Below are 23,279 nucleotides of genomic sequence, written 5' to 3' on the forward strand. Positions count from 1 at the left end.
TTGCATACCGGTAGTCAATTTAGATTAAAACCAGAATGTTTCTTTCTGTTTTCAATACCTACATTACCAATACCAACATTTTTATATATATATATATATATATATATATATATATATATATATATATATCTATATCTATATATATCTCTCTCTCGAACAATCAACAAGACAATGTTGCAAGACAAAACACAATTTTAAAACCAGAAATTAAACACAACCAATCAAAAATGAACACTATATATATAAAACTTGATTTTAAAGTGTAAATTCTGATGCTATAATCATTTTCAGGCCTTGAAGGTTTATACTTAATGGAATACTACTGCATTTTAGGAAATACACTTCCCAGAGTTAGCAGAGAAGATTAATATCAGCCTCAGGCATTGATATCAATCTTCTCATCTGTCTCTTGGAAAGATATCCAATATGCATATTTCCAAAAATGTTGGATAAGTAAATTAACTGATTTTTTTTTGTATCCAACTTTTTAGGTCTGGGGGCTGTGACGTGGATAAGGTTCATATTGTCCTTCCACTCGTCCTTTGCGCCACCACATAAGATTTTAAAATTAAGTTAAGGAAACGTTTAAAAAAAAATCCAGAAATAGAAACTCAGAAACATCAAATTGTTACAGAGATTGATTGTCTGTGAGATATCCGCTCAGTTCTTTAAGTGAATTTAGCTCTGGTGACTTGCTTCATTTTGCTTCTTAAACAAACTTCATCCCAGGTGATTTAGAGTTGTCTTCAGGCCATAACCTTTGCATGATGATGTCAAATTGTCTTTCTCTTCATGGAATACAGTGACCCACCTTAATGCGATTCGGTATGACAGTGAGCAAATTACTCCAATTAAATTGGATTTCTATTACTGACTTATGATAACTACTGCTGCTGTAACAACAAAGTCATGTTCAATGGGCTGAGAAGAGCAGAGAGGGCGCTCAAAATCTTTTTGTTGTTTTATGGTTTTCTTCCACGGGGATCATGCGAAAAATCCAATTTGCCCATTAATCTCATCTGGTCATACACCCTGGCCAGATCAAAGATGGAGGAAATAGCGTGGGACAGTGGTTCAGATTTTCCCCAAAGACTTCAAAAAGACTGTGATAGATAATCCAATTGCAATGGACACATCACCTTTAGGTGCAGCTTTGGAAGAATCAGTGCGTAATTTCTCTGTCCCTTTTTTTACCATCATTCCTGAGTTGTTTGTTGGACTGAGGGATGGTTTGTATAAGGCTGTAAAATAACAATGCGTCATGCTTTGGGGATCAGAAATATCTGGCACATGTGCGTCAGTTGGGTATGGCAATGCGCTCTGTTTTAGTCAATCCAAATTTGTATTACTTAACGAGCAGGAAAATTACCAAGTATATGAGATACAGATAAATGAATGCGCACAAACTGTATTTAGGAAGCAGAATGTGATGTGATGTGGATGTATAGTTTTGATGACAAATGATTCACAATATTACAAAATAAATTGCCACTTCTCAGCCCCCGAAGTCCTGAAAATAATATTCTGAAAAGTCATCTGCGTAAATAAATGGAACCTAAATCCTCGATTCACTGTCTTCTATACAATTTATGCGTAAAAGAACGGCGGACATCGTACAAAACCCCGGTCAATCTCAAGCATCTGATGTCCCCTGAATTCGAATCTAAGATGGTTTGTGCGCTTCTGTGTTGAGTGGGCTGGATGAATTCCCCCACAACCGGCTCCTTCCCTAAACGCGTCGGTGCCCATCACGGTAAGGAGCCCATCAGCGTGGACCACATCTCAGAGCTGCAGCGGAGCTCCGGTCTGGACGCGGGCCAAGCCTGTCTGGTGTCAAACCAGCCTGAACAGATACTCTCAGACGTCTCCTTTTTTCACCTCATTCCTGAGACAGGACTCTGCCCACCCCTTATGTAAAGCAATTTAAACCTGATAGCACATCATCTCCACTGAAAATAGTTGCTGGACTATCAGACAGTCGCGTTTTACTTTTTTCCCCAAATACGCACTTTCCCACCGTGCACAGCCCGAGCCGGTCATGGCTTTACCTGCAATCGCCTTCATCCAGCTGTCTGTGATAATATCTTTTTAATCCAAGCTTGATTTGCAGATTCAACAAGTTCCGACTTCTCTAATGTTTTATAGTTTTCATTTTATCCGTGGAAATGCTCCGTCCAGATCCATAAAGGACCGAAGTTCAATTTAATATGAACTTATTGCCAAGTGGAATATGTTTTTATTTATCTTTAGCAATCTGCTGGCTGACGGCCGAGGTCGATGCGTCCTGGTGGTAAGTACTGGCCATTGTTTTTACTTCTTTATTTAAATGCAAATCCCCACGCGCAAAATGCATGGCTTTCTCATTAACACGTTTTAACGCATTAATGTTTGAATGAATCTGTCTGCAGTAAAGTGTGATTTATGTGAAAATATATTAAGTATGTTTTCCTCCTTTTGATTAATATTGTTTTTTTAAGTATAAAATGTTTGAATTATCTCCAACAGTTTCAAAACTCCCTTTTTCCTTTAGTTAATTAGACATTTCCCAGAGATTGAGTAATGAAAATCCCCCCAGGGTTTTAATAACTGTATTTTTTTAAATACTGAAGTTGAAGAATGAATATTTGGACAGATAAGTTTACAGCATAAAGTCATTCGATATCATTTCATTTCATTTTATTTGTTGACTTTCTCTTGAATGCTGATTTTCTCTTGAATCTTTAATGAATATTTGCAGAGGTTCATATTCCAAACTTCACACTGCCTATGATACCGAGCGGCTATTTACACAGATAATTTTCCTCCATTCCCATTCCCTTGTTGCTCTGGTCTTTCTTTAATCGGTGAGGGGAAATCCCAGCCTGCAAGTGTTCAAATTCCCTGCAGGTCTTTCATCAGCTGGTCCTGCAGGTACATGGGAGTGTGGACTTGTTCAAAGTGGTTTCAACACAAGTTTAATAAGACACACGTCTTCTTTAATTTTGTTATCTTTTTTTCTATTTCTACAGAAGATAAGTGTCTGACAGCCATACAACGCTTTAATGTCTTTTCTGTGCAGGCATATATGGAGCTGTTTGCACTTTTGTTGATAGAATGGATTCATAATGATCTTTAAGATCATTGAGAGAACTCTGTTACTAACATGTGTTTTACTGTTACATCTCTCTGCCTGTCCAGATGTTTTAAACACTTTTCACGACCAATTTCCCAGTTTTTAATTTCTTAGTGATTAAAAGGTTTTCCAAGACGTTCATCAAGTGTTCTGCTTCTCCACTCTGCAGGTACATGGGCACCCTGGGTTCCCAGGTGATGTGTGACAACATCCCTGGACTTGTGAACAAGCAGCGTCAGCTGTGCCGCCAGCACCCCAAAGTGATGCAGGCCATCGGGGCCGGGATGAAGGAATGGCTCTCAGAGTGCCAGCACCAATTCCGAAACCACCGCTGGAACTGCAACACCACGGCCAGGGACCACAACCTGTTCGGACGCCTGCTGCAACGCAGTGAGTGGATGGCATGTTAGATCCAGGAGGGGGGACTTATCTTACTTTAGCATTAAAAAAGTCACATTTTAAACTAAAGAAGGTTTTAGAAATCATTATACTGGAAAACGGGGGACAGCTGGGAGGGACTGTCCTGAATCTAGAGGATCTGAAATCAAACCAGGAAGCACCCTGCCTGCTTAAGTGTCCTTGAGCAAGTCACTGAGCCCCAGGTGGACAGGCAAGAGAAAACTTAACGTTTAAACCTGTTGGGGTTTTGAGGGATTGGTAAAAAGGGTAGTGCATCATTCAGGGCTCATTTTCCATGCAAGTTGTTATGGTTTAGTTACTTCAAGTACTTGATATCATGTCCATCTTAAATACCTGCCTCACTTTATCTCCATTAATTATGTGTGTAGTGGCACTTAAATGATCCTCTGTAGTCTCTCTTGGCTGTTTTTGTTGGAAAATTCAGATGATAAGATGCAGTGGTTTACAGGTGTCATCTCTAAAGGAATTATAAGTCAAATCTGGACCTATATTTGAAACTTAAACTGTAAGATTTTGCTGTAGGAAAACTTGTCAAGTGATTTGTCCATGTTGCTCACCCCCGCAGTAAATGATATAGGATGCAGGAACAAGGTACAGAAAGTAATGTTCATGATATGACTTCAGGGGCTGTCGGTGCCTTAAACGCTGCACGACTAGGACTAGAAAGTTATTGGCTGGATTGTCTGCAGTGGCATCTGCTGGGTCGTGTTTCCAGGTCATTGCGTGCTGCTGGCATCTTTTGGAATTGAATCCCTGCATGATTAGCAACACACTGATCTGTTTGGAGTAACACACATGTTGCCTTAACTCGACACTGACAAATCTAAACAATTGGTTGGTATTCAAAGTGTTAATTTATTGCGACACTGAGGCTTTCAGGGGAAACTGATAGTTCCCTCGCAGATATATTCTCCTCCTTTTTTCCCCCCATAGAGGTTGCATTCCGCACCTCGTCTAACTTTACAATTGTACATTTATCACATTGGTGCAGCCAACTGGTTTCTCTGTCAGTGTGTTCTTTTGTTGTGGGGCTAACATGTTACTTGTTGTAATACTTTGTTGTAGTAATATTACGACTTCTGGTAAGCAGATCTAGTGCTGAAAAGATTTATCAGTGGAAGACTAATCAATTGGCAAGTTTTGATTATCAATGTTTTAAATCCTTTATCATGATAAAATACTTTATAATTACATATATTTATTTATTTTTATTTTACCTCTCTGGGTTTCTGACTGTTGGTCCGACAAAACAAGCAATCTGAAGACCTCACCACGGACATATTTCACTATTTTGTATAGAAAATTCTTAGATGAGAATAAAAAAAGAAAAAAAAGAATTCACAGATGTTTTTTCCGAGAAAGACAATAATTAATTGCAGGTTAATACAATTTATTATTTTAGTGTTGATGGTATGAATAACTAGTTAAAAAAAGTTTACATGTGTATCTTTTTGATTCTGTTTTATCACATTGATGTTTATGTCTTGGCTACTGTCTCAGTTAGCTCTCCACTCAGCTCGTTCAAATGAGAAATGGGAGAAATTACTTTTACTAAATAAAAGTAATCCCACCACTTTCAAGATCCACATCGGCTCATTAGCTGTGTTTATCTTCTCTGATCATTTGCAGAAGAAGAGACTTGATATATTGAGCTTTTCAAAGTCAATAGAAGACACAGTCACATATTTTTGGGGGGTCTGGGGGTATAAGGGAAAATAAAGGTTTTGAAGAGTGTGACAAATGGCTCCTGCCGAGCAGTTATAAGAAACATCAAAGATTTAAATGATTAACGAGTATTAGGCTTTCTGCCGCTGCCTGTGACAGATGTGAGCTCTGGACAGAAGCATCCTGTCAAATTAGACGTGTCACTGTGCGTCTGAGCAGCTAGAATCAGTCTGTAGCTCCTGTGAGGACGCGTTCTAACATGTCATAATCTTTTTCTATAGCCAGTGGAGGATCATCAGGACCCGGCAGCCTGATGTTCCTCTCCCATGCCCTGAGATTTAACCTACGAGGCGGATCCTTCGACTTACTCTGTTTCATGTCGGGGGCCTCTAATCAGCCGTGTGGTATTCGGACCTCCCAGCAGGGCCCTGGCCGTGTCACACAGCATTATAACAGCACATCGAGGTCCCGTCAGAAGCTCTTTATAGTCAATGTCAGCGAGCTAATTTCAAACAATTACACGGGAGTTTTTTCCCTCTCTGGTGTCGTGTTCTCTCAGCGTTCTCCTCATTAACCTCGTTAGGCACGCTCAACTTAGTTACTGGACTGGGACACACACTCACTGAGATCATTGTGTGTATGTGATGTAGTTATTTAACACTAGTGCTGATACGATACCTGATCTTCAATACCGAAACTTTATTTTTTTAATACCTTACTTTAAGAAACACTATCTTTCTTTGTACACCAGCAGCTGTATACAAACTTAGCCAAAACAAGTCTTAAGTCAAGTATAGATTATTTTTTGGGACAGTTTAGGCCTTTGATTCCACAGGACAGATGTATACATGAAAAGGGGGAGAGACGGAGAGTGACGGCAGCAAACGACCACAGGTCGGAGTCGAACCTGCGGCCGCTGCATCTAGGAGTAAACATCTATATATTTGTGCCTGCGCTATTAACTGAGTTAACCGAGCAGCGCAAAACAAGAGTCTAAGTCTAATATTGGTGAACTACCTGATCAGAGAATTCATAAAGAAGTTAAAATTTTAGTCAACTTTATATTAAAAGTATCTTCATTAATATGTCTTGCAATTAAAATAGTCAATGGACAAAAGAATTATTATTTAAGTACTTGATTCATCCTTTTAAAGGGGCGCTATACAGTTTTGTCCATTTCTTCACTGTTAACTTGTGTCCGACTCCTCGCTCGGTCAGTCCGCCGTTTTCTCTCTGTTCCTCCGACATTGCTTTCCTAACTTTCTGTTTCTTTTTTTGCCATCTCAGCCATGAAATTAGTGAAACTGCATCAACCGGTTCCTGAATGGGCGTATGTGTGCAGTGCCAAGAAGCAGTTTGTTACATCGCGAGACCTGATACCACGCGACACTTCTTGACGCTGAGTCTGGCAAGTCCGAAAGTTGCAAGGGTGGTTTTTCCACTCACAGGCGCTAGGGGCGAGCAAGATGCTTAACGGCAGATAATTTAGTTTCTGGGTCATTACTATAAAGTGCTGTTTTTCACCTTGTCGTTGAATGAGGTTAAATGCAAGAGCTATTATTGCATATTTTCCAACATTTTATGGATAAAACAGCTTGCGGCTAATTAAAATCAATAATCATTCATCGGAGTTACAGCTCTAAATATGTCATACATCCACTTGCTTTCATTGTCTGTGCCTTTACTCACTCACTCACTCACTCACTTTTACTCTCTCACACACACACACACACACACACACACACTTTCCCAGCCTCAGCCTTTGATCTCTGTGAGATCTTTTATCAGTTACACGTGGAGGGAGATAAGAGTTCTCTGTCAGGGCATTGCTGGTAAACCTTGGCTGTTTATCCAACTTGGAGGTAGATGAAGCATTTTTAGTTCATGCCTCACATAAAATCACAGCTTCCATCAGGCAACAACAAACACAGTTCCCACAGGTAGCAGTGTTGGTTGAAGCATCTCTCAGTTTGTTATGGCTTAATGTTTTCATTGTTAATGTTGGGAAAGACCAGATCCAAGACCAGTAAGAGATAAAAACTTTTGTGTTTGATTTGCATCTCACATCAGTGGAGTTTTAATGACGTAGAGAAGGGCACTTACTGAATTCTTTTTCTTCTTTTTTTTATCCTGAACTTGTGGTTTTTAGTGTTCGGTCAAAGAATATGGGGTCAGCCTCTTACCTCAGTGTGTAGTTAGAATCTAGAAGAGCTGTCATTTGTTACACATGTTTGCTTCCTTGTTCACAGCATTTCATCCTCTCCCATCCAGGCAGTCGCGAAGTAGCCTTCATGTACGCCATCTCTTCAGCCGGTGTGGTTTACACGCTGGCTCGAGCCTGCAGCCAAGGTGAGCTGGACTCCTGCTCCTGCGATCCCACAAAGAAGGGCTCGTCGCAGGACGCCCAAGGCTCTTTTGACTGGGGTGGCTGCAGTGACCACGTGGAGCACGCCATGCGCTTCAGCCAGAGCTTTGTGGACGCCAAGGAGAGGAAGGAGAGGGACGCCCGGGCGCTCATGAACTTGCACAACAACCGAGCTGGCAGGAAGGTGAGCAGGCAGCGTATCATCTGAACACCTGTTGGAAATACTTCAACATTCCATCGACCAAATGTGTTTCGGAGACCGTATTTTATTCTGAAAAACTTTTCAAACAGCTGCTGAAGTTTGCAGTTTATCAGCCACTGTGGAAAAATGGAAAGAGTCCACATCCTGAGTTGTACAAGAATGATAATCATACAAATCTTTAAATGTTAAACATTTAAGTTAAAAGTATGGCAGTACGTTTTTATGTAGTTTAAGGACTTAAAGATTTTGCCAGAACCTTAACCAGCCTCATAAGTAGAAAAGAACAAAATAAAGAAAAAATACAATAGATTCTTTTACTTGCATTTAATCTTAAGATGTAATGGTCAACTGTGTCTTTCAATCTTTATATTGAGAAGGAAAAAGAAAAAAAAATCTTAGTCTCACTGACATCCTAACCACTCTAATCTTTGAACAAAAACTAAGCTGCTATGTTAAAAGTAAACATTTTGGAATGAGGAGAATCTGGGTGAAAAGCATGATAACTTGCAATATTTGCATTCAACAGTCAGAATGGGCAACTCTTGAATTATCTTTGTTACAGTTTATCACTTCAGTATAATAATAATGTGGACAATAAACCGTCCACACACAATCGTTTCTGAAGCATACTTCCTGTTCTCTCTCTCTCTGTCCTCGGCAGGCGGTGAAGCGCTTCATGACTCTGGAGTGTAAATGTCACGGCGTTAGCGGCTCGTGCAGTGTTCGGACCTGCTGGCTGGCAATGGCCGACTTCAGACGCACCGGCGACCACCTTCGCAAGAGGTATAACGGCGCAGTGCAAGTGGCCGTCAACCAGTACGGAACTGGGTTTACCGCCGCGCACACACACTTCAAACGACCCAGCAAGAATGACCTGGTGTACTTCGAGGACTCGCCGGACTACTGCATACGGGACCACGAGTCAGGTAAACACCCAGCGAACTTTACAGAACAAGAGGATCTGATGAGACGGCTGTGCTGACTAAGATATTTAGATTACTGTTGTAACTTTGGATGCACTCACCTTTTTAGGAAGCATTGATTTAACATCCAGATTTAAATCAGGTGACATTTGGTTTAAAGGTAACTTAAACAGGACCAAACTGGTATTTAAACATTTATACATAATTTAAAAAGATATTTTGCTGATTTTAATCCAGCTCTGTGTCATGGGGTTGTGGGTATTGTGTTGAGAGATGAACGGTGTTTGGTTTCCCTCCATGACGCCTGTGCACAAAGCTCCTCGCGGAGCAGAGCAGCGGAGGTCTGCTGGGATCCGCCGGATGACAGTGTTTATCCAATCACACTGCCCACACAAACATGACACAGAGCTGGTTTAAAGTGTGCAAAGTATGCCTGTGTGTGTTTTTGAAACGGATTTATGTAATCAAGACATATTCCCATCCAAATGTTTCCCAGTTGTTACTTCTGACATCTTAAACGGCTTTTGTTCTTCTGGTAAAGGTCTGAAACATGAAACATTATTTGGTTTCACCCATAGACTGTGTACAAGTTACTTGGTGTACCATCGTTTTGAAGCCTGGAATTGGTTAGCAAGGTGCATTTGTAATTTACGTTAGCATATTCATTGAAATCCAAAATTTAGCCAGCAAAAAAAACGGGCTTCAGTGTACTGGGGGAAAAAAGAACAGCTGAGTCCTTGACGTATTATTTTAGTACAACCTGAGCCTCTATCTGCTAGATAGCCACGCCCTTAAACATACCCTGCTTAATTGTCTATTTTACTCTAAATTAGAGAGAGACAGTTTTTTCAAGGCCTATACCGATTATTAGTTGTTAATGAAACAGATAATTGATATTTGAAACTATATGCATTTACTGTAACATTAACATCTATAAATCAAGATTAAGATTTTAGAAATGTTATAAACCCCAACACCAAACTTTTCTTAAATGCTTTAAGCAATTATTCATAACTTTGAAACTTTCAACATAATACGCAGTAACAGATAGTCAGATAGTGTTGTGGGCGGGACATTAAGTCAGACTCAGTGGTGATTGAAACCAAAGCAGAGGGAAAGACACAGAGCTGTAGCAGAGCCAAGGTAGCACACTTTTTACTTAATGAGTTGTTTTGGTTATCAGGCACGCAGATAATCTGCCAAATAACGGCTTGACGATAGGCAAGGGCTGATAATCAGCCAATCCCTACTATAAATGGGAGTTTACCAAATGAACACCATGCTGTATTGAAGAAAACTTAAAACTAGCGATCGAGATCATAAGCCTGGAAAATGTTTAATAAGGTATAGTGCTGGGTGCTGTTAAAAAAAAATCTAAATATCACGATATTTTTGACCAAAAACATCAATATCTATATTGTGGCATAATGTAGAGATAAGATAAGATATACTTTATTGTCCCCGAAGGGAAATTTGTTTTGGACTCTGTCCATTGTGCAGCTTCATTGGTACAATTGGTGCTTTCACAAAATACATTTTACTTTAGAGCAGCCCTTAAAAGCAAGAAAAGACAACACTTAGACGATATCTATCCTCCTATAATGATAACCATGTAATATTGATATACTGCGGAGCCCTACTAAGGAAATAAATAAAATGAGCAGTAGGGCCATTTTCTTATTAACTTCTATACAATTGGACATCTTTTTAATATCAGTGGAGTTCCCCCCTGCTGGCCATTAGAAATAATGCAGGTTTAAGCCACTGCATTTGCTTTACTTTTCAGACCCAGAGGTTGCCGCTTGGCTTCACCTGAGTTCTTACTTTGCTAAATGAACCAAACTAAACTGAAACACTTCAACAAACATGCTGGTTGGTGTGAACAGATTTTTCATGAGGGTTATCAAATGCTTGATCACAAATGTTTGGTTGAATTTCAAAAACAAAACCTCCAGCAGGTTAAATGTTTTTGACATCTCAAACCTTTCAGTTACAGAACTGAATATCTTTGGGTTTTGGAATGATAAAACAAGACATTTAAAGACATCACCTTGGATTTTGAGTTACTAAGATGGATATTCTTTCAATATTTTCTGACATTCGATCGACTAAACAATTGGTCAATTGAATTGTAGCCGCCCTAGTTTGTTTTGTGCCATATTGGCTCTTAGGGAGCTCGAGGTTTGCAGTTTAGCATTGAGCTGGTATTTTACATTCTCAGCTTAAATTTATAATTTCAAGGCAACTTTGCGCTTCTGTTTCATGAGGGAGAAAAATTATTGATCGCTCCCGCGCGTCAATGGATGTTTGTAATGGTCGGTGCAATTTTTCGGTTCAGTTCACAATGAAGGGTCTTCCGTCGTGTTGCAGTGTGTTAACATATCAGCAGATTTCTCTAAACAACAAACATGTTTTACAGTGTACGTACAGAGGGAGTGGGCTCAGCTTGCATTGAAAGTTCCTGCAACAGTTCCTGCAGAGTTTAGGAAGCTTTTGTGAAGAAGTAACCCTTTTTTGTGTTTGTGTCAAATCAAAATTCCAGCTGCCATTCAATGACTTGATGCTAATCATGATGTGAAAGCTTCCTGTATTTGAAAAGATTAAACTCCTGAGTAGAGTTGGTGGATTGTGCAGCTCCAGTGTCAGCCTGCCTTTCACACTATCTACAGTTTCCCATTAGGAGTGACAGAATCATCACAGCTCGAGGGCTAGAAGTTAGTTTTTGCTAAGAATGAAAACTGACTGATTTCTGTGGATACTCCTGTACAGTTTTTCTGTTAACTGGTTAAATAAAACTCAACCTGAGGTTTCAGTTGGAAGACAGTTTTCATCAAGCCAGAAGAATGTCTAATATCGGTGCATAGACACTGGTACAAACAAATAAGAGAGAGAGAGAGAGAGAGTGTGAGAGTGAGTGTTGTGTGTTATTCGTGTGTTTCAGAGGAGGTGGATGCCTGTCAGGCAGCAGATGATCCGTGGTGATCGGGTGTCGGACGGTTTAAGACCTATTACACACTTCTGTGGACTGAAACCTTAGAGCACCACATATCTATAAATCACCGTCACTGGAAACACACACACACACACACACACACACACACACACACACACACACACACACACACACACACACACACACACACACACACACCCTGAGGGCATGAATGGTCAGCAGAGAGAGGCATATTTCGGGGGAAGGTTGGGTCCCACAATACAATAGTTTACAATGTCGGCAGGGTATAGATACAGTCGTGTCAAAGTGAGATGCTTCTCCAAAGTCTTCACGGTTGGACACTTGCATTAAATTTGAGCAGCCGACAGATATATTAGCCTCACCCCAAAAATATTGATGTTTAAAAAAAACTTTTTTAAGTATTATTGGAAATTTAGTTGAAAGTGTCGGTTGATAGGAAGTCTCCATTTATGTGCAAACCTTGTCCTATTATTTTTCTTTTTGATGACCCAACTAGAAACAAAACCAGGTGCTTATGAAATTAAAGTGATGGTTGAATGCTTTGACTTGCACTTTGCTGTGTGATTTATCCTCAAATGTTTAGATTTATGTCTTGCTCAAGGCACTTAAGTCAGAGGAAACAGTGGATGTTTTAGTGAATCAAACCTGAGATTCGTCTGTCATGGACTCCTGTCGGTGGGTGCAGTGTGACCCAAGTCCCCGTCATGGTCTTTTAGGCGCTAAGAGAGTTTTATGACCCTAAGGTAAGACTCACTTTAACCTGCTAAGATATTTTCATACGCATGGTTTGAATTAAGAGGTCAAGACGAGAGCGTTTTTTTAAAGATTTTTGTTGTTAAGCATGGAAGTTAATTCTTGCTCTTTGGGAGCTTTCAACTGCATCTTTCTGTCTGCTGGCGCTGTGGCGTAATTTGTCATCACGAAGTTCCACAGTTTTTACTTTTTTAGTTATTTAGCTTTTGGATAGTGACAGTTCAGAGGCAGACGGGAAACCCAGAGAGAGCAACAAAAAAACTGAATGAAACTAAGGACATTGCAGCTACATGGGCATCTGAAACCCTTGGCCACCAGGTCACTAGCCTGGAAATCCAGACCCAAATCCAAAAGATTAAGGGTCTGGCATTGAGTAATGAAAGTCGGCCATCTTAAGGGGCAGCACCAAGCCTGCATTTGAAAATTTCACTGCACGCTACAGGTTGTCACGCCTGTTCAACATTGCGTGGAAGTCTGGGACGGTGTCTAAGGAGTGGCAGACCGGGGTGGTGGTTTCCTTCTTCAAAAAGGGGGACTAGAGGGTGTGGGCCAATTAGAAGGGTATCACACTTCTCAGCCTCCCTGGTAAAGTCTACTCCAAGGTGCTGAAAAGGAGGGCTCGTCCGATAGTGGAACCTCGGGTTGAAGAGCAACATTGCGGATTCCGTCTTGGTTTGGAACAATGGATCAGCTCTTCACTCTCGCAAGGATCCTGGAGGGAGCCTGGGAGTATGCCCAACCGCTCTACATGGGTTTTGTGTTTTTGACTGGGTCCCCCAGGAGACACTGTGGGAGTATGGGGTGAGGGGATCCCTTCTCAGGGCCATCCAATCTTTGTATGACCAAAGCGAGAGCTGTGTCCTGGTTCTCGGCAGTAAGTCACACTCGTTCCAGGTGAGGGTTGGCCTCCGCCAGGGCTGCGCCTTGTCCCCAATTCTGTTTGTAGTATTTATGGGCAGGATATCGAGGCTTAGTTGGGGTGGGCAGGGGTTGTAGTTCAGTGGGCTGGGGATCTCATCACTGCTTTTTGCAGATGTGGTCGTGATGGCATCATCGGCCTGGGACCTTCAGCACTCACTGGATCGGTTCGCAGCCGAGTGTAAAGTGGCTGGGATGAGAATCGGTATTTTTAAATCTGAGGCCATGGTTCTCAGCAGGAAACCGATGGAGTGCCTTCTTCAGGTAGGGCATGAGTCCTTACCCCAAGTGAAGGAGTTAAAATACCTTGGGTAGCGGCCCCTGTAACCTCCTGATGGACCTCTGAAGGTCTTAGGGCCCCCTTTTTAGGGAACAAGTAGAGGCTTCACAGCAGGCATAAAGGCTTTATGTGCTGTGTACATGTAAGCAGGGTGAGGTAACACACACACGCACTCATTCACCCTGGGCCTCTCATGAGAACTTAACTCACTCCCTCTCCAAAGACCAATTCCTCTGGGAAACACAGAGAGAGAGACAGGCATGTAAACACACTCACAGCCATGACACATACTGTACAATGAATTATTCGATATCTCTCTCACACAAACATAAAAAAACATGCAGTGCAATCGTTCTTCAAACACACATTTCTGGTGTGAAGTTCTTCACGTTTTGTTCTTTCTCCCAACACACACACACACACACACAAAATCTCTCAAACTCACCCCAATCCTTCTGAATAACATAGACTGAATCCATTCTCACAGACAGATGGATGTACACACACACACACACACACACACACACACACACACACACACACACACACACACACACAGAGAGTGAGACAGCCCCTCTGTGCCTCTTTAAAGTGTGAAATCAATTTCCCTCGGCCCCGGCGAGGCTCAGGTGCTAAACTCATCTCTCGGCGCCCCCTCATCTTAATTCAATAAGCAGACACAGGGAGAGCGAAGGCTGTGAGGAAGACTCCGGCCATGATGTCATCCCTCGCAGCGCAGCATACCGGTGGATGAGGGGCGGGCGTGGTGCCAGAGAGAGAGGGGGGGGGGGGGCTTCAGGTCATGCCCAGACATATTACCTGGTGAGGGAATGGTGCAGAGACAGTACACATACACACAGAGCGACGCAGAATGTAAACACGGGCAAATTCCAGAACAATGTTTGAGATGGTACTTGAAGCCAGCGCATCATTTTTTCTAAACCTTTTATTTATATAGGAAAAGTCCGTTGAACACACACATGTTCCTCTTCAGTAACACTTGTGCTGCTTTGCAGTCAGACAGTAACAGTCGGTCCCACCTGCACACGGCAGCCACGGGCCTCTGCTGGCTGAACATCTGCACCACAGCAGCTCCGAGCCTTAATCAAGCTCTCAGAATGCAAATTCAAACGTACTCCGGATTATCACAAAACTAGAAAAGAGTTAGCTGTGTTTTGTTTTGTTACACAGGGCTTCCCTATTTTCATCATCAGCCAAGTCATTCATTGTTTAATCTCTAAAATGTCAATTGTGAGAATTAACTGCCCCCAGAGTCACTTCATGTTGTGTCAATTGTTTAATTTAATTTGAATTTGTTTATTAATCCCCAGTGGGGAAATTACAATTTAAACTCTGTGTACACACTTTCTTAGTAATCACACACAGGCTTGAACACACACACACACACACACATGCTCAGGACCTATACATGCACTAATGGAGAGATGTCAGTGAGTGGGCTGCCAGCTGGACCAGGTGACAATGAAAGATAATCTTCAGTTCAATCAAAAAGGTAAATATGTGAATTATAGATGTGTGTTTGTATTGAACCCATTTAAAAAGACATCACATGATGATTGTGATGCATCATTTTTGTCTTCTGTCTTCATCAACTTCTAATACTAGGAACATTACTGTTGGCAAAATAATGCTGCAAATCAAATCCATACTTCAATATTAACTTTTAAGGCCTCCAAGCCTATATAGAAATAAACAAAAAGTGTTAACTGTTGTTAATAAGATTGACGAGACAGGACCGCCTCAAATGTGCTCAAATAACTTAATCTGTGCAACAATTAACCAAACACAATGTTAGATAATATGAACTATGTCCTCTAAATGAGATGCTTGGATTTAGTTTTAGATTTTTGACAGATACATGACTGACACTTCAGATTTTGCTTGTTGAAAAATGTTGTGTCCTTAATCACACTACAATTTAATAATTCAACAGCAGAAATTAGTTTTCCCTTCTCCATGGCACGCACTGGGCTCTGTAGATCCAATCTATTTATCTTATTTACATATTTTTCTGTGTTTGATAATTGGCCGCTTTGCCAGCCAAGTTTGGTCACTCGTCATCCCAATGACACATCGTGAAAAGCAGAGTCAGAGCCCATTTTTACTCTCCAAATCACACAGATACACCAGGATAATGTTCATAATGAGTCACGTTTTGTTGAGACTTTATCTGAAAGATGCTGATTCCACTGTATTATTGTACATGTGATAAAGGAATGGGTTTGTCTTTAATTCGACATAACAAGGTTTGTTTTTCCCGTGACAAAAGAATAATTATCTGGAAATCTGGACATGATAACCCAAACTGTCTTGTTAGGATCATTAGATTAAAACGTGAGATTCGGATGAACACCGGCACGCACAGATAAATAGTTTTCTTATTGATTGTGGGCAAAACCAGACTTGTTTTAGCTAGATGCCGTTGTCCACACACAGCACGGTTTAATCACTCCTTTGTCTTGGTTGGTAACCTTGTAGGGGTTCTCTGCCTTTTAGTTTGGCTGTCTCCTGTTTAGTTCTCAGTTGGGGGGGGGGGGGGGGGGTAGTATTGTCTTTATTTTTAATTCTGCAGACCGATATAGTTTTTTTTATTATCTAGTTCGGGTCTCAGTCAATACAGCAATAACAATGCTGTTACATTACAAAACCATTCCTGTGTTTAGGTCTATGTTCTGTATTGGTCGAGTAATGATTTCTTTAATCTGTTTTTGAACTGAATCATATGTGAGATGTCATTGTTCAGTCCATGAGGTCACCCCACTAACTGGAACACACACACACACACACACACACACACACACAACAGGTTGCTTTAACATACAATGTCCTCTTAGATGATGTCCCTCGTCTCTTTCCTTAAACATTGCATGTCCGTTACAAGGTCAGTTATTTGGTTAATAATTAGCCTGTTCATGAATTATTACACTTAAAGTGTTTCAGCAGACCTTTTCTTTGTGTTTTATCTTACTCCTTTTATATTAGCTGATAATATGTTGGATTCATGTAAAGACTTTAATTTTTTTTTTAACTTTCAAAAATGAACAATCATTTGGAGGTCACCCTGCAGTGACTCTGAGGACCCCTCAGGGGTCCCGGACCCCCTGTTGAATGTCTCTGCCCTAGACATTAAGTAAAGGTGGCCACGTGGCGAGGACAGCTTCCAGCTGTAAAGCGTTCTGATTTGCCCACATTACCTAGGAAGACTATTTACGTGAGTTTGCTTCCTTTGCCACTACTGTGCACCCGATACGTTATTCAAGAGTTGGAGCTGTGCACGCTGCTACGTTACTCTTCACATTTTCAATTTCCTTGATTGTTATACTCGGAAAGCAGTTAATTCTCACAATTGATCAAATCAGAACCATTAAAAATGTACTTTTGGATTTAAAAAATAGTTGCTGTTTTCATCCAAAAAATAAAAAAGACGGGTTGGGTTTTGTTTCATTAAGGTTCAAACGTTGAGATAATTCTGATGTGATAACAAAAAAATATTAAAACATCCACGGCTACAATATGACTATCGCTGGCTTCTGTAGTTTATCATATATGAAAGTTCAGCAGCTGCTGTTCCCTGAGTACAGATACAAACCTGAAATCATAGATAGAGTAAGTGTGTTTGTGGAGATAGACAGTGAGTGTGTGGGCGGCTGGGGAGTGGGGGGGAAAACACAATCAGTGGGGCCAGTCGGAGGAGATGGATGTCTCCTGGAAAATGAACAGCTGATGAAGAGTGGGAGTGCCGGCTGACGGCTCCTATCATCAATCCCTCATCTCTCCTTCGTCCAATGTTCATCATCTTACTCCCCCCCCCAAACCCCTCCCTCTGTCTCATCTGCGCTTTGCTGTGCTGCCAGCATTATACCACTTTCCCATTGGCTCTCGATAGCCAATTAAACTATTCTGATTGGCAACACTGCAGCTTATGTACCGCCAAGTCCTCATTCCACACTGGACTATCTCTGTTAAAGGGGCACTTATCTCTTAAATAAGGAGCAATTTCCCAGGATGCTTCACATCTTTTTCAACCTGGAATAATGGTCTGTTAGGGTGTTGAGCGATTCCACCAGTAAGTCTTATTTTGGAGGGAAACTACTGAAATGTGTTTTTGGATTTAGTGAAATAATTCAGAAGAAGCACTTATTTCCCCAAATACTCCATCCCACGCTTTATGTTGATTGATGCCGATTACTTAACTGTTCCTTGGTTTAATGAGAACTTCTTTGGTGGTCAGGCCTATGCCCTCCGAGCTCCCCTTTTCTGGAATACCGCTCCTAGAGCTGTTTTAGAAGAACAGCAAAATATTGAAGCTTTTTGTTGTTGAGTCTCACCTATTTTCAAAATTCAAAAAGAACACAGAACTGTACAAAAGCGCAGATGGTGTCAAACTTTGTAAAGTGAATGATTATGGATATGTTATTATGAATGAAACAGAAAGAATCCTTAAATGCTCACTGACCTCTCTTGGTCTGCAGGGTCAGTGGGGACAGGAGGGCGGCTCTGTAACCGGACGTCCCGCGGAGTGGACGGCTGCGAGGTGATGTGCTGCGGTCGAGGCTACGACACGTCGCGGGTCAGCCGGACCACCAAGTGCGAGTGCAAGTTCCACTGGTGCTGCGCCGTGCACTGCCGCGACTGCCACCAGCAGGTTGACGTGCACACCTGTAAAGGCCAGACGTGACGCCGCCGCCACAGAACAACACGGACCGCTCCCATTCAACCAGCAGTCCTACTGTTGTTCTGGGCTACTGTCATCAAGCTGGAAGTGACAATCCAAAAGGACGTTTCGACTCCACGAGCCTTTACCAAGCCCTCAGTGGTTCTGCACCAAAAGATCACCTGTCAATTAAACAGTAGGTAGTAGTCTCTGTGAATGTTTGAGTATGTGTAGGTGGTCGTGTTTTTGCTGCTCATGCTCATCACCCAGCTGTTTACTCCAACCACAACAAGAAGGTAACTCTTCTGTCTGCTAGGGCTCCCAGACTCCAGAGGATCAGAGAGGAAAATCTGCATGTTACAGATTAAATGACTAACAGTGGTGAGATGTACATCAATCAATCAACACAAACTAGTTCTTACTGCCAACAACCAGGTTTTCAAAGGCTGACTGGCTCAATCAGTTTTAAAATATTTTGGAGGACTGAGATAAAATACACTGAAAATATATCTTAAGTTATATAATCTAGGGTCAAGGTCAAGGTTTATTTATATAGCACATTTACAAACCGTCGCTACCGCCCCAAAGTGCTGTACAATTATAGATAACAACACTACTACAACTACTGTAGTGTTGTCAAATCACTCAACAGGGAGAGAGAGTTGCGTAGTTCCCTGTGCAGTCTATGAGAGTTTTAAGCTTTTTCAACAACGTAATTCAAAGCAGATTTCAAACACATTGTTCGTTTGACAGATGTTTTGATGACTGTATGGATGTTCTGTAAGATTTGATTTGGTGGCACCTTCCATCTAATCAGCCCCCCCATCATCAGCATGTGGAAGTTTTGCGATTCAGAGCCGGTCTTTTCGTCACGTATTTTTAAAATTTAACGGTTCAGCTTGAACTCCTCGCCAAAGAACATAAATTAATTGTTGTCATGTCGGGGGCTTTTTCTGTCAGTGTTAACCAACTTGGCAGTGTGTCACCCAAAACCACTGGATAACTCCCCAGATGTTCAGGCCTGCAAAATCCAAGGTGACAGTCCTGAGAAGACGCTCAGGTAAACAGCAACATTTCAGAACTCGTCCGGATCTACACCAAGCACACATTTTCTAACCAATGGGTGACAGGTTGGCAGTTGGTTCTTCACGGTCTGCTGTTTGAGGGTTTCTGGTTTGCACTTTGTGGTGATTTGGTGAGTGTGATTACATGCACAGTAACAGGACAGATCTCAGCCTCAGGTATTCTAGTAAAGGTATTTAACATTAATATGCCAGCCTGCCTATGATCCCCCAGTGGCTAGAAATGGTGATAGATGTAAACCGAGCCCTGGGTACCCCCCCTCTCTCTGCTTTGCCCGCACAGAGGACTTGGCCCATTCATGAGAGAGACTTCGTGGCTTTCAAACGAGCCAAGTGGCAGTTGGGGAAGGCCACATCCCCCCCCCCCCTCCACCTTGCATCATTTGAACAAACTGATTGTGTCTTTGGCATTGCTTTAATAGAATAGAGAATTGCATTTTTCCACATATTTTGCCCAAGACACAGTAGTCATTTTGTCTTTTTACAAACTCATGTTAACATCTGGAGAGCTCCAGATTCTCCCCAAGAGGCCGCTGTTAAGTTATAATCAGTCCAGTTACCTACTGGCTAGTCTCGCTTTGCCAGACCCTCCTCCTAAAGCGTGCTGGAGAGTCTGGCTTCTCCACACAGCATTCTGGGATGGAAGGAAAACGTGATCTGGTTTATTGGCTTTTCTTTAAACCAATCACAATGGTGAGTGCTCAGCATCAGAGAAAAGCCGCGGTGCTGCTGCAATTCAGACTCGGAGGGAACTTGGTTTGGTGGAACATGTGTACATTTAGAAGTTGTTTTAGTTGTGCAACAGAAAAAAGATTGGACAGATAGTCTAGCTAGCTGTCTGGATTTACCCTGCAGAGATCTGAGGACCAGGTAACCAGAAATCTACTGGAGTTAAAAACACCAACACAAAGGAAGCCCAAGGCAACGGATATCCGGCCTGAATGAGTGGAACCCATCAGATTTTCCGGCGGTAATGGAGCAATCCCAGAAGTGGAACGTCAAGGTTATAGACTAAATACTGGCTAGACTTAACACCTACAGGCAACTTCCTGTACCAGTTTAGAACCGCGAGCTGTAGCTGCCGCACTTCAACACTTGTTTCACCTGCAGTCAATGACCGTCACACCCCCAACAAGTTATAAAGGTCATTGCCCGCAAGTGGCACAAGTGTTAAAATTGCAGCTATTTCCTTCCTGGCCTGTAGGTGGCGACATCAACTTATCTACATCTGCAGCTGTAAAGCTTTTCATACCTGTTTGTGGGCAGCGTTGACCTGGCTTTACTCCACGTGTCTTCTTCATTGTTGCTGTCAACAGCCTCTGAATTCATGAACACAGTTAAACATGCATTTCAAGTCATACTCACATTTCAAGCTCTGCAATCTATGGCTAGCTTCCATAAGAAAACGCTGTAAGATAATATTCTGTGCATGTAAACACACCCACTGTTGTAGCCTCCAGATACAAAACACAAGCACTTGTTAAATCGCTATACTCTCGTTAAAACATTCGGTACACAGTGAAATAAAGTTGAATTAAAACACCTGCCTGTTACTGTTCCAACCCGCTGTCCTGTTAGCCTAACAAGTAACTCATCCATTGTTTCTTCTCTTATTTCACAGTATTTATTTACTCTCCAGTGTGTAAAGATGCCTTTACTGACACACTCAGTGAGTCAGTGTAACTGACTGGTTACCTGTATGAATGACTCGGTACGTTACACACTACAACCACATTTAAACACAAAAGGATTACATTTGTTTAGCTTAACAGACGACCTGCTTATTCCAACGCTCTCTGTAAGAAAATGAAAAATGTGCTTCACACACACACACACACACACACACACAGTTAAAGCGGCCAGGTTTGTTTATGTAAATATGTGGTTGTGTACATTCAGACCAGATGTACAGTGTATGGAAACTTTTAAAATAGTTAGCACATTTCCGGCTGTGTGAGCCAATAACGGGACTCACACTCACCAACTGACGGCTGAGATTGGGAAATGTGGCCGCGTTGGTGTCGCAGATGTCCAACAGGGCATAAAGCAACAGAAACACAAAACATCTGATTGCATGTGTTTCCTGTTGGATTTCCTTTAGTGGATTTCAGCCATTGCATTGGTGAGAAAGCATTGAGACCTCTTTTCAAATGCATTCTGCACACTTTTAGATTTTTCCACCTTTCCAGACACAAAATGTTTTCTATTTTCTAATTTCTGTGTGGTTTTAAAATCACCTCGCAAGCTGTTGAAACATTTTGAAATCTTCTCCATCAAGTCTACATTCATGTTTGTTAAAGTTACATTATTGCCTCTTGTGAATGCGGTTTTAGATCAAATAGATTGATATCTCTTCAGACTGTATGTTCCCTCATCGATTAGACATCTGATTTTCATGTCATACAGAAAAAGAACAGTAGAAAAACAAGTTTCTAAAACAAAGCTTGTTTTTCAAGGTTATTCTTTGATAAGACGTTTGCATGTGTTAGATGGAATAATATAAATTGGCTCATAAGTCTAAAACCACTGGCCCTTAAAAATATACACAATTCCTGTTTGGGTCTGAAATACAAAATGCAAGTTTTGAATCAAAGGTAAGAAACGCGCCTGATGGCTCCAGGAAAAACTCTTCTTCTGCCTGTGGAGCGATAGGTTAGGTTTGAGAATGAAAACACATCAGAAGATAAAAGAAATATGCAGACAATTCTACAGATAAATAAAAACCTACAAGGTTGTGTTTTGTACTTTAAAGGTGCTCTTCCACACAAAACCGCTTTTACTTGCAATTTTTGAAATAGATTAGGTCCATATGTGTTTGTGTTATGTCGTTAATGGGAAATGAACTGCTGCCTCTACTGTCAGCTCTAGCAACTGGAGAGAAATAAGAGGAGAAATCAGTTCAGTTACAACAGCTGGTCAGTCTGAAGTCATGTTGCCTGAGCTCATTACTATTCATGAGCTCACCCAGGTGCAGTGGGTAAAGAATAGGGATAGCCAGGCTCTCATTGGCTAGCTGTCAGCCAATCAGAGTCAAGCAGCTCAGCTCACTGAATATTAATGAGAAGTTGCACAAATCGAGCAGTCTTACTTCAAACACTAGAATGGCTTGAAACAAGATAACCAAGGCCTTTTTTTCCAAAAAAAAATGTTAGAGTCCATGGTAGAACTTGAGACATTCCCACAAAGTAATGAAATATTTGTGGCAGGGCACCTTAAACTGAGCATACAGCTGTCGGCTGTATTCAGACTTCACTCTGGACGAAGGCCGTTAAAACCCAGCGGGAATCAAAATGGCGGGAAGAAGCCGGCTTGCAGCAATACACAAAAAGTCCTTTATTGTATTTTTTGTCTTTTCACTTTTTTTAATGATGGCAATTGATCACCTCTTTTTGTACAACAAAAGAACAGCTTTAAATGATTCAAAACCCCCAAAATGCAAACAAATATCAAATAAAGTCAAAACCAATTGTGGATTCCATTGTTTGGCCTTTTGTTTCATGCCTCCCCCCGTCGTCCTCAGTTTAGTTTGAACTCGCTAATCTTGGCACAAAGGTGCGTCAGTCCTGCCTAACGCAGCGTTCTGGGTTTCAGTCCAGCTGTTTCTGTCTGAATGGAGGTCGGCTCCTGGTCCTGATCCTGGGTCTGAGTCTGGTCCAGTCCGGTCAGTCTGGGTCAGATGCGGGTGAGCTGGTGCCAGAGGCTGGACGGCAGGATGCTCTCCACCTTCTCCATGATGAAGTTCAGAGGAGCAAACAGCGTGCTGAGGAACTACAGGGAGACAAAGAACAGTCACACACTTAATAAGTATATATATATTTTAAGTGTGTGTATATAGTTTTTTGAGACACTGATTGGAACAAAAATCCAATAAGAAAAAAGTTTTGAAAAAAACTCAAATTTAAGCAGCTGT

The 23,279-nt window shown here is 41.5% G+C and overlaps 2 protein-coding genes and 1 long non-coding RNA gene across 8 annotated transcripts in view; 2 read left to right on the plus strand and 1 right to left on the minus strand.

The window, feature by feature from the left end:
* The first annotated feature begins 1,745 nt into the window (after positions 1 to 1,745).
* On the plus strand, positions 1,746 to 18,656 carry wnt2 (wingless-type MMTV integration site family member 2). Its single transcript, XM_034879630.1, has 5 exons — positions 1,746 to 2,290; positions 3,282 to 3,502; positions 7,469 to 7,746; positions 8,426 to 8,690; positions 18,106 to 18,656. Exons 1-5 carry the CDS (start codon positions 2,208 to 2,210, stop codon positions 18,309 to 18,311), a joined length of 1,053 nt encoding a protein of 350 aa, XP_034735521.1. The 5' UTR covers positions 1,746 to 2,207; the 3' UTR covers positions 18,312 to 18,656.
* A 259-nt stretch (positions 18,657 to 18,915) lies between these two features.
* LOC117949539 lies at positions 18,916 to 21,411 on the plus strand. Its single transcript, XR_004657710.1, has 2 exons — positions 18,916 to 19,062; positions 19,120 to 21,411. It is a non-coding gene; the product is annotated as an uncharacterized LOC117949539 (long non-coding RNA).
* A 1,267-nt stretch (positions 21,412 to 22,678) lies between these two features.
* LOC117948854 (suppressor of tumorigenicity 7 protein homolog) overlaps positions 22,679 to 23,279 on the minus strand; it is a 52,685-nt gene continuing 52,084 nt past the window's right edge. For all 6 annotated transcript variants that reach the window (XM_034878778.1, XM_034878779.1, XM_034878775.1 and 3 more), the window contains one exon: positions 22,679 to 23,137. In XM_034878778.1, coding sequence (XP_034734669.1) covers positions 23,042 to 23,137 — 96 coding nt within the window. In that variant the 3' untranslated portion in view covers positions 22,679 to 23,041. The remainder of the gene's footprint in view (positions 23,138 to 23,279) is intronic.

Source organism: Etheostoma cragini, chromosome 8 (genome assembly GCF_013103735.1).
Source record: "Etheostoma cragini isolate CJK2018 chromosome 8, CSU_Ecrag_1.0, whole genome shotgun sequence".
Classification (NCBI taxonomy): Eukaryota; Metazoa; Chordata; class Actinopteri; order Perciformes; family Percidae; genus Etheostoma; species Etheostoma cragini.